Raw genomic sequence first — 15,571 nt, 5'->3', positions numbered from 1 at the left:
TTTTCACACGAGTGAAAGGTATCTCTGCAAAACAGGGTACTTTGCTTCAAGAGGAACACCACTTTCCACACATTCATTTGTTTAACAGAAGTTACATTTATTACAATGCGGATTTACATACACAGGCAAGTTTCAAAGTTAACGTGATGACATTGTACTGCAGGGTTTTGAGCTTGCCTCTATCAATGTGCTGTTAGGATCAGTTCCTACGAGAGAGTTAAGATACAAGTTATTTGAGTCAACAATCTATACAAAGCAAGCTTCAAACAAAAAGTAATAACAGTTAATCTCAGATTAGGAATAGAAGCTGTTCTACTTAGAAGAGATTTCAGCTGCTCATGATGTAAGCAATGTGACAAATGAAGGTATGAGTAGGATCTCTCTTTCACAGACGGCAGATAAGCCTTGCACAGATAAGTCTGCTCATGAGGGGAAAGAGCCATTCAGAGAGGCTGTCTCTTGGCTCAGTAAAGGAAGAAACAAGAAACCTATGAACACCACCACAGAAATGCAGCTGTTTTGTATGCATCCATAACAACTCTGACCAACCTCAGACCATTCAGGTCCTGAGAGAGAACATCTCAATTTATGGGGCTGGCGAGCTTATGCAGTTTCCTATCCCAATGTTACCAGGATGCAGAGACATCCGCAGCCAGCAATCCACTCCAGCTGTCCGCATGAAGATCAGCACTGACAGAATCATAGATTCATTTGGTTGGAAAAGATCTTTGAGGCCATCAAGTCCAACCACACCTATCCACCACTAAACCATATCCTGGAGCAACTTGTCTACCCATCTTTTAAATACCTACAGGGATGGTGACTCAACCACCTCCCTGGGCAGATGCTTCCAGTGCCCAAGAACCCTTTCAGTGAAGAAATATTTCCTGATACCAAATCTGAACCTCCCCTGGTACAATTTAAGGCCACTTCCTGTCATCCCAATGGTCACAGAATCATTTGATGCTCTGTGTGCAGAACGCAATAAGCCAAGCAGCTACAGGCTGGCATTCTTGCAACTCATAAAGGGAAATCAGCGTCCCTGGTGTGACATCATCATGCAGCCCAGGCCCTCTGCTCACTCACCTTTTACTCCTTCTTGGGTTTCACCGTTTTCACTGTGGCCATGGCCGCTCTCTCTGCCTCTGCCTTGTACTGAGGCTTCATCGCCGCTCTCACAACCTGCGCACAGATCTGTGAGTAACGGATGTAACTGCAGATGAGAGGAAAGCAGTGAGAGAACGTGGCTGAGAACCAGGTTGGCCCCAGGGATCATAGAATCATAAGGTTGGAAAAGACCTTTGAGATCATCAGGCACAACTGTCCCTGCCCACTACTAAGCCGTATCCCTAAGCACTTCATCTGTCCATCTATTAAGTCCCTCCAGGGATGGTGACTCAAACACCTCCCTGGGCAGCCGTTTGCATCTGATAACCCTTTTGCTTAAGAAATTTTTCCTGATGTCCAATCTGAACCTCCCCTGGAGCAACATGAGACCATTTCCTTTTGTCCTATTGCCTGTCACTTGGCAGAAGAGACCAACATCCACCTCTCTACATCTCCTTTCAGGGAGCTGTAGACAGTGATAAGGTCTCCCCTCAGAATCCTTTGCTCCAGGCTAAACAACCCCAGCTCCCTCAGCTGCTTCTCATAGAACCCTATCAGTGCAGAAATTTTTCCTGATATCCAACCTGAACCTCATGACGAGAGGGGTTGACCTCAAGTTGCACCAGGGCAGGTTCACATTGGACATTAGGAAACATTTCTTCCCCGAAAGGGTTCTCAGGCTGCCCAGGGAGGTGGTGGAGTCCCCATCCCTGAAGCGGTTTAACAGACGGGCAGATGAGGTACCCAGGGATCTGGTTTAGTAGCGGACAGGGACGGTTGGACTCGATGATCGATTCTATGAACTTAAGGCCATTCTCTCTTGTCCTATCAGGGGTCACTTGGGAGAAGAGCCCAACAACCAAAAACCTCCTTTCAAATGTCGCAGAGAGCGATGAGATCTCCCCTCAGCCTCCTTTTCTACAGGGTACACAACCCCCGGCCCTCAGCCGCTCCCCGTCCTTCCCCAGCCCCGCTGCCCCTCTCCAGGCCCCGCCGTCCCCCCGTGCCCCCCGCGCGGCGATACCTGAGCCCGGCCTGCCGCCAGTACGCCACCATAGCTGCGGCTCCGCGCGGGCAAGGTCAGCGCGCACCGGAACCGGAAGCGCGGCATCCCGCGCCCCGGCCAATCAGCAACGCGGGGCTGTGTCTCCGCCAATCGGAGCCCGGAGACGCCGGCCGAGGGCAGCCCCTCCCCCCGGAGGCCAATCAGAGGGCTGAGTGCGCGCGAGTCCCACCCCCCCTCCCCCCCCCGCACCGGAAGTGCCGGCATACGAGCTCTGGGAGAATAGTTCGGGGTAGAGGGGGCGTTAAAGGCAGTGCGGTTCAACCCTCCTGCCTTAGGCGGCCTCCCCCCGCGCTGGCTCAGGCTGCCCAAGGCCCCATCCAACCTGACCATGAACCCCTCCAGGGATGGGGCAGCCACAGCTTCCCTGCGCAACCTGGGCCAGTGCCTCACCGCCCTCATAGTGAAGAAATTCCTCCTTATGTCCAGTCTAAACCTGCCCCTCTCCGGTTTATACCCGTTGCCCCCAGCTCTGTCACCACAAGCCTTTGTAAACAGCCCCTCCTCAGCTTTCTAGTAGTCCCTTCAGGTACTTGAAGGTTGCTGTAAGTTCTCCTCAGAGTCTTCTCCAGCCTGAACAACCCCAACTCTCTCATCCCGTCCTGATAGCAGAGATACTCCAGCTCTCAGATCAATTTTCCGTGCAAAATAAACAAAAGGTTATGGGAAGACTTGAACCATGTTTGACAAGGAATCAGTTTGGTCCTAACTTAATGTTCATTTAAATAATTAGGACTGAGAACTTCAGGAGATTATGGATTGGGTTTTTATTAAATCCTTATGCTTAAGTATGAATACCTCTTCCCTCTATTCTTTCCGTCCAGAGCCAAACTACATCACAAAATACGTAAGAATCCTCCAGAAGCTGTACAGGTCTTGAGGAAATGCTGGTGACTTTGGTCCTCTTCGCCCATTTTAATATCCCTGGAAGTCTCATGGTAATTTCAAGTCACTAAGCAGTGATGCTCTCACGGTACATTTTTTAAAGCACAGTGTAGTTTTCAGCTTTATTAGAGATCTCACTTAGTCCAGGGCTGCTGTAATTAGCAATCTGCACATGATAATGTCAGTATAGATCCACCAGAACAGAAAGAATGGTATTTTCCGAGGCGGTATGGCAGAGTCTGTGTCCAGGGTAGCATTCGACAGTAAGAAAAGAATGCCTTTTAGTGTAATTAGCACATCAGCCAGGAAGTAAGAGCAGGAATTTCCTGCCCTTAATTTGCCTACTCAGTCCTTCTACTGAGATTACCGAAGAAGACTCTAGTTAGTGCCAGTTGTGATGACGTTTTTGAAAGCGGACACTCCAGGACACTGCATTACACTGATTCTTCCATCTGGACCAATAATTTGTGTTTATTATTTCTTTTAGTAACTGCTAAACAACTTTGCCTCTATTGTATTTGATGTTAATTTCTAAAAATCCATGTATTATAATCTTTCCCACTTAATTTTAAAGAAATAACTAGTATAAATGAGGCAGAAAAAAGTTCTTATTTCATGCATTTATTTCTTTTTTTGTTGTGCAAGACATTTTTATCCTAATTTTGAGACAGATCTGGCATGTTGGAGCAAAGCTTTCCAACTTGTAAAAATTCAATCAATTAAAAAAATATTTGTCATGACAGCATTTTTAACACAGACAGGGTGCGGTGATATGATACTGAATTAAAACACTTGTTTTCTTAAACCCAGCTAAAACAATAGTAACAAAAAGATACAAGAAAGCACCAAAGATTTAAGGAAACTCCTCTCTGCTACCTATGCAACACTATTAACTGCACTACTTAGGTATGTTGATAAATGGCTGTCATATGCAAATGCTGTTTTAATAGTAACATATGATGATTTGATAGGTAAATAATCATCAATAAGGTTATTTTAAGCCTCATGGGCAGCCCAGGCCACAAATACGGCTTGGCAGAAAAAAGTGATGCTAGCAGAGTTGGACATCTTTCTTCTGGTTACGTGCCCCTCTTTTCCCACTCACACCTTCTCTATTCCTCTCCCTACCCCCTGTCTCTTACCTGCTCTTTTTTCCCCTCAGTTTCCTTTTCCCACCACATCTTCTCTCTCAGTACCTCCACGTGCAATGCCTGTGCCTGCAATTCTGAGCAATGCACTCAAGATTCAAATCTATAAGGGAGATGTACAACTTGAATGCAAATATTTGTACATCTGGCTCAGTTTACTCTTTGTTGATCCTGACAGATAAAAATTCAGAATGAATTATGAAAGTTAAACCTTTGGGAGAGGTACCACGCTGAGACGGAATAGTAATTCAATTCGTGACAAATTGTGCTTTATAAAAATTCAAGAATATATATTGATGTTTCTGTAGCTGTAAACAAGGCACCATTATAGATTTGTATGACCTGTTTTCATGCCTGGTTCTGTTTAGACGCTCGGAAATATTGAGAACTTTCAGAGACAGAACTTAGGAACAGCGCATAGAGGAGGAAAGTTTAGAAAGATACAGAGATAGTGCAGAGAGAGGGAGTTAAGGGTGTCGAAAGGGTTAGATGCAGAGATCAAGAGAAGCTGAAGCAGTACGGTTAGCAACATCCAAAAATGTGAGAGTGGAAAGGTCGGCGGGAACTAAAGATGTGAGATTAGAAATGTCCAAAGAAACCAAAGAAGTGAGAGAAGCAGCATCCTGAAAGGTGAGATTGGAGACATCCGGAAAGCGTGTAGAGATGAAATTAGAAACATCCTCAGAGGTCGATGAGGATAATTGAGAGGAGCCCTGAAACATGAGATAGTTAAAATCTGTGAGATCTAATGATTCTGAAGAGGTTGAGGAGGTCTGCCCTGAGTCACCTAGTGAGGATGGAGGGATTGTACAGGAAAAGTCTAAGGAAGCTGAGGAGGTGTGACTGGAAACATCTAGGGAGGATGAGGAAGTGAGACTGGAGAGATCTAGAGAGGGTGAAGAGGCAGGACTGGAGAAATCTGGGGAGGGTGTCGAGCTGAGACTTGAGAGATCTAAGGAGATTGAAGAACTGTCGCCAGAGAGATCCAGAGAGCCTGATGAAGTGAGACTTGATAGGTCCAGTGAAATTGAAGAGGTGAAACTGGAGCGCTCCCAGGAATCTGAAGAGGTGAGACTGGAGAGCTCTAAGGAGATTGAAGAGGAGGTACTGGAGAAGTCTGAAGAGGCTGAAGATGCGAGACTTGAAAGGTCCAGAGAAGACGAAGAAGTGAGACTGGAGAATTCCACAGAGGATGAAGAGCTCAGACTGGATAAATCCAAGGAATCTGAAAAAGGGATTTTAAAGAGTTCCAAGGACGTTGAAGTCTTGACACTGGAGGGGTCCAGGGAGGCCAAAAAAGTGAGACCAAGTAGGTCCAGGTAGATTGAACAGATGACACTGAAAAAACAAATCCACAACATGACTGGTGTTTAATCAGAAGTATTTTAAACTGAAAATCTCTAATAACATGCCAAAATGAAACAAAAAGACATAATGAACCCAAATACTATTACTTCTGAAAACAACTAAGCATTCAATTTTAGACTTTATATCTCTTACAGGTTTCTTTTTCTTTTCGTGAAGAAAAATTCTAGTAATAGGTGCTCACAAACTTATTTAGAATATCGCTTCTACCCAGAGGACCAGAACAGAAAGACAAGTAAGGGATAATACATCCATTAGCAGACATTCTTCTGTCCTGGCATGTCCCTCCTTGATCAACCAGATTTTAGCATCTGTGATAGCCTGACAAAGAATACCCTCCTGTCAAATGCCATCTCCCTGCCCTGAAGCTCTGGAATAAAATAATAGTTATGTAATAACATGAAAATTAAAATGGTTTTGTTCTTCTTTTCCAGAGCCCATAGAATATTCGGCTACTGGGCTGCTTACTCGTTATGGAGAGAGATTTTTAAAAATACACAGTTGTAAAAAACAACAAATCAGACCGAGGCTCTGACTGTAAAGGTATGAGGGATTATTTCCTTTCGAGTCATAACATCTAGCTATAAAATGTGGATCTTCCTGCTAACAAAAATTGTCAAAGAGAACAGTATCTCTCTCTCTGCAGTATGCGCAGGATTTATTTTTGGAAGCTAGCAGTATGCTGAACTGATCTGTGACTAGGAAATACACATTTCAGCAATATCAGTTATACTTGTTTTTCAGGTAAAAAGACATCTTATTTAATTACTTCTATTTTGTACCTCTGGAGGTAAAACCTGTACTGTACAATGGTAATTTTTGATTTGTGATTAGGTTGAATTGTTTAATAAAAATATCCTACAGAGAAGTTCTGATAGAAGGCAGACATCTAACTAAAAAGGGAACGGAACAGCTTATATTTCAGTTCATAAAGGTGCATCTAATTATAGTTAAGAGTAGATCAAGAGTCTGATCCACAGCTGCCTTCTCTCATCTCAAGCCTGTGCTGCAAACCAGCTCTTTCCTTTCCAGACATAGGCATAGGAATGCAAATAATGTTTTTTGGAGATTGAGTATTTTACAGCCCAAGTCAGAGATGCACACATACAGGAGGCTGCAGCTTCTCAGATGAATACCCCCAAGCTTTTCTCGTGTTATTACACAACCGATGGCCAGATGCGTGTATAATGGATTTAACATAATCACCATGGGTGGAACTCCCACTGAGGTCAGCTCTTAACTGAAGCAGGTGTCTGCTGAACATGGACTGAAGTTCACAGGAATGATGTCTACTATGCAAATATTTAAAATGGTGGGTATTAAGCACAACACAAAACTTACCTGTTTATGTACCAATGATGAGACCTGAAAGTAGTTCTTGAATGCACTTAATACTTATTCTTAATGCAACTGTAATTTTAGAGCTCATGCAACATGATTGTAATTCTATCAAGAGTACAATGTTTATAGATCAAAGGCAAAATAAATTAATTGTTCTTAACATGCACAATTTGTGATGCAATTAGAAATCTTCTTGCCAACCTACATTCTTAAGAGAAAAAAAATCCCCTTGCTATCTAACACTATCATTTTTATGACTGAATTTATCTCTCTGAAAAGATTCGCAAGTGCTTTGTACAGGGGAAAACAAATGATTATACGAAAGGCAAACTAGAATACAATAAGTCAGTACCAACATGATTTCCAACAGACTGTAAATTCCATCATCCCTTCACTGTGTTCTTTCTATCTTAATTTAAAATGACAAACTTATTGCACATTTTCTTATGAAATAAGACTGTCAAGAAACACAGAATTATGGCCACTATTGTATAAAACATACAGGTCAGTAATAATGCTTCCTACCTTTGATAGCTGTGGATTTATCTGCTGTCGTTGCCTGTGTAAGCCATACTGGGCTGTGCTGGTAAAGCTCTGCCGTTCTCTCTGCCGGTGACCCTAATCTGTTCCACAGCGAATGGAAGTCACGCTACGCTGATGACAATACGGGTCATCTCCTATTAAATCTCCTCTTGTTTAAGTACAGCACTCTGCACAGGGCACCAGCAGAAAACATACTCTGAAATCAGCTCTAATCTTAAAGTTGCAGTTCTGTGCTTTTTCCTATTACAGGAGAACATTTTCAAGCAGATGAAGATGTTGTTCTTTCACTTTTCCACACCTGGATTCCAAGTAAAAATAATTTTGCAATGTCATCCAAGTTCTCAGCTGCCCATTCTACAAAATCTGGCATAAATAGTTTCTGGAGGGATCCAGGATCTGCAGAGCAGAATTCAGGTACACTCAAGTTTTAAGAATCTTGTGCATTATTTCCTATTTTAATGTTTAGTAACTTTTGTTAGCTATGTTACTTTTTAAATGTTATGATAAAATAGTATGATAATGTAAAACATTCTGTCCACAGATGATAATATCGAATTAACGTTGTAATAACCACCTAGGTGACATCAGTGGCTGGAGCCTCTTTTCAGACATTTTGAAGTCTCATAGGTGCTTATGCTTCTTTGAACAAGAGAGATTTAGGATCCTGGGTAATTAAGGGCCATTATTGCATCTCCCTTTGCAAACAGGGAAATATCATCTGTGCGGTAGCACCCTGCTTCCGTTTGTTCTATCTAGGCTTTCACAGGAGAAGCAGGGAAATTGCGTAGCTTGCTGAATATCCTTCAAAATTGCAAATAATAAATAGAGCAAATAAAACTGTGTGTAGCATCTGGTTAAGAAGGTCAAGTGCTGCTAGTACTTCAGGTAGATAATTTAGAATATGATATGACTATAAAGTATGAGTAAATTCCACTCTGGTTCTGATAGAAGCTTCCTTACTCCCAATTTCACAACACACCTACTAGATACTGCTGCAGATGCTATATTTAAATGAATTTAAATCTAGATGAACCCAAGCAGGTATTGCACAAGTAAATAAGGATTTTAACAGTGCTATCTTAATGTTATCCAGGCCATTGAGCTTTGCATCTAAAGCTTACTCACTTCTGTTCTATTTCTCAGCAAGGTTATTTGGGTGACTTTTCTCATTTAAAAGGCTAAATCTGCAAATGAGATAAAACATGAATCCACTCAGGCAAGCTGAAGGAGGTAGGAATCCACCAGACCATACCACCAGTTGGTCATATTATATTCTTCCACCTCTGCCCCTTTTGTCTGTCTTCGCACCTTTTATTTTTTTGTTCTTAGTCCTTTAGTTTTGTCCTGTCAGCTGTAGTTCTTTTCCCTTACCTCCTGCGTTCCTTCTGAACACCAGAACCCACAGCTTCTCTGCGCCACCTCAAGTCCCACGCGCTGCAGCACGGCCGCATTCTGCCACAGCACCCTGCATTCGTGAGGGCACGGCCAGCCGTGACACAGCCCTGCAGTGCACTTTGCACTAGGAAGCTGATCCGCAGGGAATGTGGGACTTGCTGAAGCGGCTGGTGAAGAAACCATCCAAGCACGTGCGCATACTGAGCACAGGGCAGGTGGCCGCTTCCTTCTCCTGCAGCGGGACAGCACAGGGATTGCTGCATGGGCAGCCCCCACTCCTCTTCAAGCAGAGCTACATCAGGCGCAGCGTCCTATTGTGAGAACTGGGGCTAAACAGGCTATTACACGACTGTACAGACCCAAACGTTTCCTCTTCTGCTCTTAACAACAGTAAGAATTAGATATCACCTGCAGATAACACGTTCCTTAACAGATAGCATACTACTCGCAGTCCAAGTACATTGAAAATCTTTCCACAGATGTAGCAAACCATGAAATCTGGTCACTAGTTGTGTCAGATTTGCAGAAAAGCAGTTTTTAAGAAGCAAAAAAAGGCCACAGCAGCTGTAACTGTGCATTTCAATAAAAGAAGATATTAACTCCTTTCCCACCCTCATTTTAGGTTACTTGCCTAGCAGTTAAAAACCCAACTGGATGACAAAAGTTTTAGGAACAAGACAGAACTCAGATAAAATTTTATTTAAAAAGCGTAACGTACAGAAAGTCACACTCCCTGACAGAATGAGAATGCAAGCATATAAATAAAATAGAACAAAGAAAATCATTATCTATCAAAAAGGTGTTGAAAGCTTGCAAAATTTGAACAGTAAGTTTTTTTTCAGTGCAAGGGCAAACTGAGTTCATACTATGCTGTCCTTAATGCAGAAAAAAATAGGAAAAGAAAAAATTGACTTTAAAATGCCAAGTGATGTTAATGGGTGAACAAACATTGAAACTGAGTTTCAAGCGTTTTTATCAGAAATGATAGGACGGTTTTGCAGAATTTTTACATACACCCTTTAAATTAAAATGCTATTTCGGTTGTAATAATCTCCTGTAAAAGCATGGCAAACGTTCAACTTATTAAGGTAGTCTCAAACCATTTCTTTTTAGAAAAATATTTAGAATAGTTACATTTTTTAAAGTTATATATACACACCCGTTTCCCACCCCTACACAAATCTTACATAAGATTGTGTTCCCATGTATTTACTTAAAATAAGCTCCGGTTCTCTGTATAGAAGACACTATTCAATAGGCAATTCTGATAGAACAGACATGGCATGTGAAGTAAAATGTGCGGGGACAGGTGACATTACAGTTCTTAAAGGCTAATAGAAAGTCCTGAGATTACTTGGAAGAACCAGAATTCCAGGAAAAGCCTCTGAAAAGTAACAAGCATTAGCTAATTCAGGGCTGTGTCTTTCCATTTTCACACTGAAGGAGCCCCATGGGACAGACAGCCCTGCTGAAGCCAACAGGACTACCAGCAGACTGGTATACTACGTGAGCGAAGGTCTGACCTTTACGTTCCCACAGCCAACGACTGGTGACAGTACCAAGAATCTACAGCGAGTACCAAGAAATAAATACAAACTGTAGAAGGCCTTTAATTCTCAAGGGGTTCATTTAAAGAGCCTTGTATTGTGAGCAAATTAGTTCAAAAAGTAAGGGAACTTCTTGAACATAGAACACTATGTTTAAATTAAAGGACAAAGCAATATTCAGTTGATGTAGTGAGTTATTTTTGGAGCATGATCAAATTAATGAGTGTATTGCTGCTCTATGTTTATCGTAGCCCTTTATTTAATGGGCTTTTAGAAATGGAGATACTTATTCTGAAAGTTTAAGATAGAACTTTAAGTTACTGCATGCCCAGATCATCGATGTCACATTTAGGAACAGAATTTAGGTCTAGGTAGATAAGAGACACTTTGTGTGTTTTACCTGTATTGGCTGAAAAACAATTCGAGTACCACGCTAGCTCAACCAAACAAGTTAAAAAGCTTATCAAAAGGTATTTTGTACATTCTTTCGTTTTCAAATGTCAAGTAATAAACTTTCTATTAAACCAAGTTGTATCACACAGCTGTCAAAAATTAATAAACAGAACAATGCTGGAACAAACCATTCTGCTTAATTTTGGGCTTGGTCCCAAAAGAGGTAGTCCGTAAGTCACACAAAAATAAAAATTCCATGGAAGTTAACCTAACATGCCAGTCTCTTTTACCAAATGCAGCCTCATTGCTAAATGAGGGGATTTCATATCTGAGCATTATAAGTTAGTGTTCATATAAATACAGGAACTATACTTGAGAATTATTTCTTCATCTGTTACTGAATTCGGTCCTGTTGAACCAATGTATTAACTAGGCTTTGTGCATCAGCCTCGTTAGTGAAAACCCAGCTTTTCTCCAAAATGATTTTGAAACATGCCTAAGCCACAGGTATGCCTTTAAAAAACAAAGGATACTTGTGTTTAGGGTTGGAGAGAAGCTTCAGACTGTTAAACTTCTTTAGTAAAAATGATATATTCACTATCATTTCTCTACAAATGCTGCCGCTGCCATTGAATTCCTCATGGTTCCTCTTGCTGAAGCCGCAAACTCTTCAATTTCAGCATTCAGTCTATTAATTACCCATTCCAACGCTTCACGGCCCTACAGTTGAAAAAAAGTTTATCAGCGTATAAACCTTAGTAAGTAAGTAAACAGGTTAAACCACATCTTACTGAAAATGACTGAGGATAGAATAGTTGAAAAAAGAAAAGGTACAGAAATACATGCCTCTCTGGTATTTTTTTCTTCAGTAACCAGAGTACCACAGGAACAGGTGCTGCCTTACATTTAATGAAAGAATTCCTTATGTCAGCAGTGCTTACAATATAAGCCACAAAAGGCTTTTTATCCAGATTGCTTTATCATTCTTGAGGCTGAACTCAAGACATCTTTGGATTCCCAGAGGACAGATTCTCAACTAAAACACCACTTCATTACTCCCACGTAACTACTTCAGATCTGTCTGGATGCATATCCTTTTTCAACATCAAAAACTACTACATGGCATCAAAAGGGCAGCAAAAGAGTGGCAGCATCAGACTCTTGGGTTTGTTTTTCCAGTGAAGATTCAAAGAGGTTTGCCAATAATAAATTATCATCTCCATTCCTAAGAGGAAAAAAGAGAGGATGCTCAGCAAGCTGAGCATTCAGTCTCTAAAGAAAAGGCAGTAGAACTACGTGGACTCTTCCCGAGACTGCTGACAACGCCAAAAAGTAAAAGAGAGAATTTTTATTCCCTTTGTCATTTAGCCAGTGATCACACATTTTACACAAGTCATACTTACTTTATTAGCATTGGATGAAATTGTGTTTGCCATTATCCCTTCTAGGTAACTGCTGAGACTGACACCTTTTACAGATATTATTGCTTCTTGTGTCAATACAGTTCTGAAACAGAGAGCAGGTACTGAATTATCCCCAGTAGTTTAAAAAGGAATGCATTGCTGAAAGGAACAGACTCCTCCCCAAGAAGTGCAGTCCCTCATCAACTTCGCTGATAGAAATTCTGGCCCCGTGAATACAACCCGCTTCCACCATGCTTTATGCTTCTACTCAAAAATAAAAACCAAGAGACCCCACTAAGTCCAGATCTCCCATTGTGACACTCAACTGTGTCTCTCTTTAGCAGGAGGAAGTTAAGGGTGGAACCAGCAGATCTGGGCTGCAAGTACACCAGGAAACAGTACTAAGAAAGATCTTAAAAATATTTAAAATCATTAACCCTTTCAACAACAGGGATTTAACATTTCTGACTGTTATGAGAGATGGAACCTCTCATGTTAGAATCCCTAGAACGGCCCTTCTAAATTATCCCTGGTTCCAGCAGTACAGACTTGGTAAACTCCAAACTTGCCTTAAAACCAACAAACCCCAACCTCCAAAATTACAGACTAGAGGCAGATAAATGTGCCTTCTAGTGCAGGTTCTGTGCTCAGGCTGATGAAGAGATCAGAAATAAGGAACTGATAACTGAAGATGTATACAAACTCAGTTACAGATGGGACACAGCACAACTCCTGGAAAAGCCCATCTGAATTGGACTCCATCATAGCATGACACTACATTTCCCAGGAGTGCCCTGCAGGAGCAGCGTCACTAGAGAAAGTGACAGGCTGTTTAATCCTTTGCTAGACAAATTGTCATAACAGAGGTGGTGTTAACCTCAGCTTCTATTCAAGAGGAACCATGGGAATTTTCAAAGCCAGTCTGTACTACTTTGAGGCAATCTCAGAACTAAGAAGTACTCACTTGTCTGGTTCATGAGGGTGTGGTTTGTAGACAAGCCTCTCGTCGACCGACACTAGGTTTGTAAATGAAATCTGTTGAATACAAGACAAGATTATCCCTTGATAAAAACATTAAAGGACTGCAGTAAATAAAACTGCAGTGAAAACTAATACTTAAATCTCATTTAAACATTATGCTTTTCCTGCAAGTATTAGGGTTATAGAACAAGACAGAGAAATCTCCAAGTTCAGCATTTGCTGATCTAGTTCACTTTCCTTACTATTTTTTTGGATCGCTTACCAATGTACGCTCCCACATTTATAAGAACATTTCAACAATGGGATAAAACAGAAGCAATAGTACAAAGAGCAAAACATTAAGTGATTAGGAAACTGCGACAGTGTACACCAAATGGCTTTGAAAAAAATATTTTTCTTAAGAATCCCGCTGCTCCCAAAACTACTCCTGTCCTGCTCATCAGTGTGTTCAGATACTTCAGTCCTGACAAGTTTCAAAAGCCTAGTAGCTCCTTTCTGAAAAATAAAGCTGGTCAACTATAAACACATCACTTAAACCTTTAACTCGTATTGTTCTAATGCAATTTTCAAGTAATTTTCAAGACTATTTTCCTTCTCAAATTCACAAAGTTATATAACCTGTAATCTATTTCAATTGTACAGACACAGCTACTTACATTACAGGATTTAAGCTCCATTGTTTTTTTCACTGGGTCAACAACAGAGTGCTCCTGAACGTATGTCTTTGTTCTGCATGTGCCAATGAGCTAGAAGACAGGCAAACATATATGGAATTAATTATGCAAACCAAACACAATGTTTCTATGTTATTAAATACCTAAGGAGTGGCTATTGTATTGAACAGACCCCGAAACAATGAATTTAATTTTATTTTAAGCTCAACTTTTTCAGTTCAGGTAGACCTCACTTTCAAGATGGAAGCAAACTAAGATCTAGGAAATTTTTGGCTGTCAGGAAGTCACTATGTGTACTGTTGTTGAGCTTCCCTGATACAGAAATGCTTGTACTTCTAAACCATTACAGTTATGAAACAATAAGTGTCTATTACAACATTTGGTGCACAAGCTTCCCCCCTCCCCCCATCATCCTTTCCAGGCTCTGCAATACCATACATACAGATTTCACAATGGAGGGTATTCCCCATTCGGTGCTAAGGAGCCTGTGGCTGTGCAGTTTCCCACTGGGGTCCACGTGTCTGTCCAGGACATCGACGCCAACCACGCTGGGGTTCATGGGATTGGGGTATTTCTGCATGGCAGCCGTCGTTACTGTTTCCCAGGGGTGACTGCCAAAACAGAATCAGAACAGAGTTGTGCACTTACCATTTTTAACAGGACTGCTATTAAAACGTAATGCAACCACCAATTTATATCTTCAAAGCAGTTCAGTTTCCAATTCTCAACCCTACAAATACCTTTCCCTAAAGGAAGTCATCTGTTTTGTGGACTGGACATTAGTAAGGCAAGTTCACATACCATACACCTGACTCACTGGGAATCCTCAGTCCAGTCACCTTCGGCTGCTAATTGATAAGGACATGATGTAATGCTGAAAGACTGTGATTTCTTCAGTAAACCTAAAGTAAATTACTTTTCTCTAACCAATATTTCTTTCGGGCTATTTTCTAGCACAGGTAGTGGAGCATCGGAGCCCCGAAGCCACTCGGGACGCTTTCTCAGCCCTATGCCCAGAGGTGAGGACAGCACGAAGCTGTCCCGTGAGGCGGGAGCCGCGCCGCGCAGGTACGGCTGCCTCAGCCCCAGCGCCCCGTGCCTCCTCCTTCTCCTCGCCTCCTCCTTCTCCTTCTCTTCTCCTCACCACCCCCCACCACCTTTTTCTTCTCCTCCTCCTCCTCGCCTTCCCTTCCTTTCGCCGGTCCCCGGTCCCCGCCCACCCAGCGGGTGACCCGGGGCAAGGCCGCTCCGGCGAAGGTCATGAGAGGAGGGCGGCGCCACACTTACTCGAACACATGCTCCGAGGTCCAGATCCTCATGGCCGGGCCGGGCCGGGCCGGGCCGGGCCGGGCCGGGCCGCTCCGCTCGCCGCCTTTGCCGCTGCGGCCCCGCGGCTCGAGCTCTGCCGGGCGGCTCCGAGCCCGCCGGCACCTCCAATGGCCGCGCCGCGATGACGTCACGCCGCCGTGTCGCGTGGGGGTCACGTGCCACGGGGAAGTCACGTGTGCAGCGCCAAGGCCTGCCCTACCACTTCCGCTTCCGGAGTGCTGTGGGTGGTGGCTTCTCAGCACGAGTGGCTGTGCATGTGGCCGCGGCCGCCGCGCCGTGTCCCGAGCGGCCCCGTGACATTGAGGGGGCGATAGCGGCGCACCCAGGCGGCCTATAGCGACCAGCGACTGAGCTGTCGTTTCCTCCGATGTCGTTTCTCCGAGGCTCGTCTCCTAAA

General features: G+C 42.8%; 2 protein-coding genes across 4 annotated transcripts; both read right to left on the bottom strand.

Annotated features, from left to right (window-relative positions):
* Window positions 1-76: 76 nt before the first annotated feature.
* ATP5F1E (ATP synthase F1 subunit epsilon) lies at window positions 77-2,229 on the bottom strand. Of its 2 annotated transcripts, none has more exons than XM_009570297.2 (3): window positions 2,132-2,229; window positions 1,087-1,213; window positions 77-206 (listed from the first exon to the last, which is right to left on the bottom strand). In XM_009570297.2, the coding sequence occupies exons 1-2, from the start codon at window positions 2,161-2,163 to the stop codon at window positions 1,090-1,092; spliced, it is 156 nt and encodes a 51-aa protein (XP_009568592.1). In that variant the 5' UTR covers window positions 2,164-2,229; the 3' UTR covers window positions 77-206; window positions 1,087-1,089. The 2 variants fall into 2 exon arrangements, with proteins under 2 accessions (XP_009568592.1, XP_053937755.1); XM_054081780.1 differs by lacking the exon at window positions 77-206 and adding an exon at window positions 221-690.
* A 726-nt stretch (window positions 2,230-2,955) lies between these two features.
* PRELID3B (PRELI domain containing 3B) lies at window positions 2,956-14,484 on the bottom strand. Of its 2 annotated transcripts, none has more exons than XM_054081360.1 (5): window positions 14,288-14,484; window positions 13,828-13,917; window positions 13,155-13,225; window positions 12,191-12,293; window positions 2,956-5,541 (listed from the first exon to the last, which is right to left on the bottom strand). In XM_054081360.1, the coding sequence occupies exons 1-5, from the start codon at window positions 14,423-14,425 to the stop codon at window positions 5,443-5,445; spliced, it is 501 nt and encodes a 166-aa protein (XP_053937335.1). In that variant the 5' UTR covers window positions 14,426-14,484; the 3' UTR covers window positions 2,956-5,442. The 2 variants fall into 2 exon arrangements, with proteins under 2 accessions (XP_053937335.1, XP_009568603.2); XM_009570308.2 differs by lacking the exon at window positions 2,956-5,541 and adding an exon at window positions 9,508-11,507 and having other exon boundaries at window positions 14,288-14,481.
* Between the last annotated feature and the right edge of the window lie 1,087 nt (window positions 14,485-15,571).

The sequence above is a fragment of the Cuculus canorus genome, chromosome 16 (assembly GCF_017976375.1).
Source record: "Cuculus canorus isolate bCucCan1 chromosome 16, bCucCan1.pri, whole genome shotgun sequence".
In the NCBI taxonomy this organism is placed as follows: Eukaryota; Metazoa; Chordata; class Aves; order Cuculiformes; family Cuculidae; genus Cuculus; species Cuculus canorus.
The sequence above is the reverse complement of the archived record's forward strand: the minus strand, read 5'-3'. Positions and strand labels throughout refer to the sequence as shown.

Excerpts from the sequence above, each read along its gene's own strand:
- ATP5F1E (XM_009570297.2), bottom strand. The coding sequence starts at position 2,163 with ATGGTGGCGTACTGGCGGCAGGCCGGGCTCAG. Across the intron at positions 1,214-2,131 it reads TGGCGGCAGGCCGGGCTCAG|TTACATCCGTTACTCACAGA; the intron begins GTATCGCCGCGC and ends TCTCATCTGCAG.
- PRELID3B (XM_009570308.2), bottom strand. The coding sequence starts at position 14,425 with ATGCAGAAATACCCCAATCCCATGAACCCCAGCGTGGTTGGCGTCGAT. Across the intron at positions 13,226-13,827 it reads TGGAGCTTAAATCCTGTAAT|ATTTCATTTACAAACCTAGT; the intron begins GTAAGTAGCTGT and ends TGTATTCAACAG. Across the intron at positions 11,508-12,190 it reads TTTCATCCAATGCTAATAAA|GGCCGTGAAGCGTTGGAATG; the intron begins GTAAGTATGACT and ends TTTCAACTGTAG.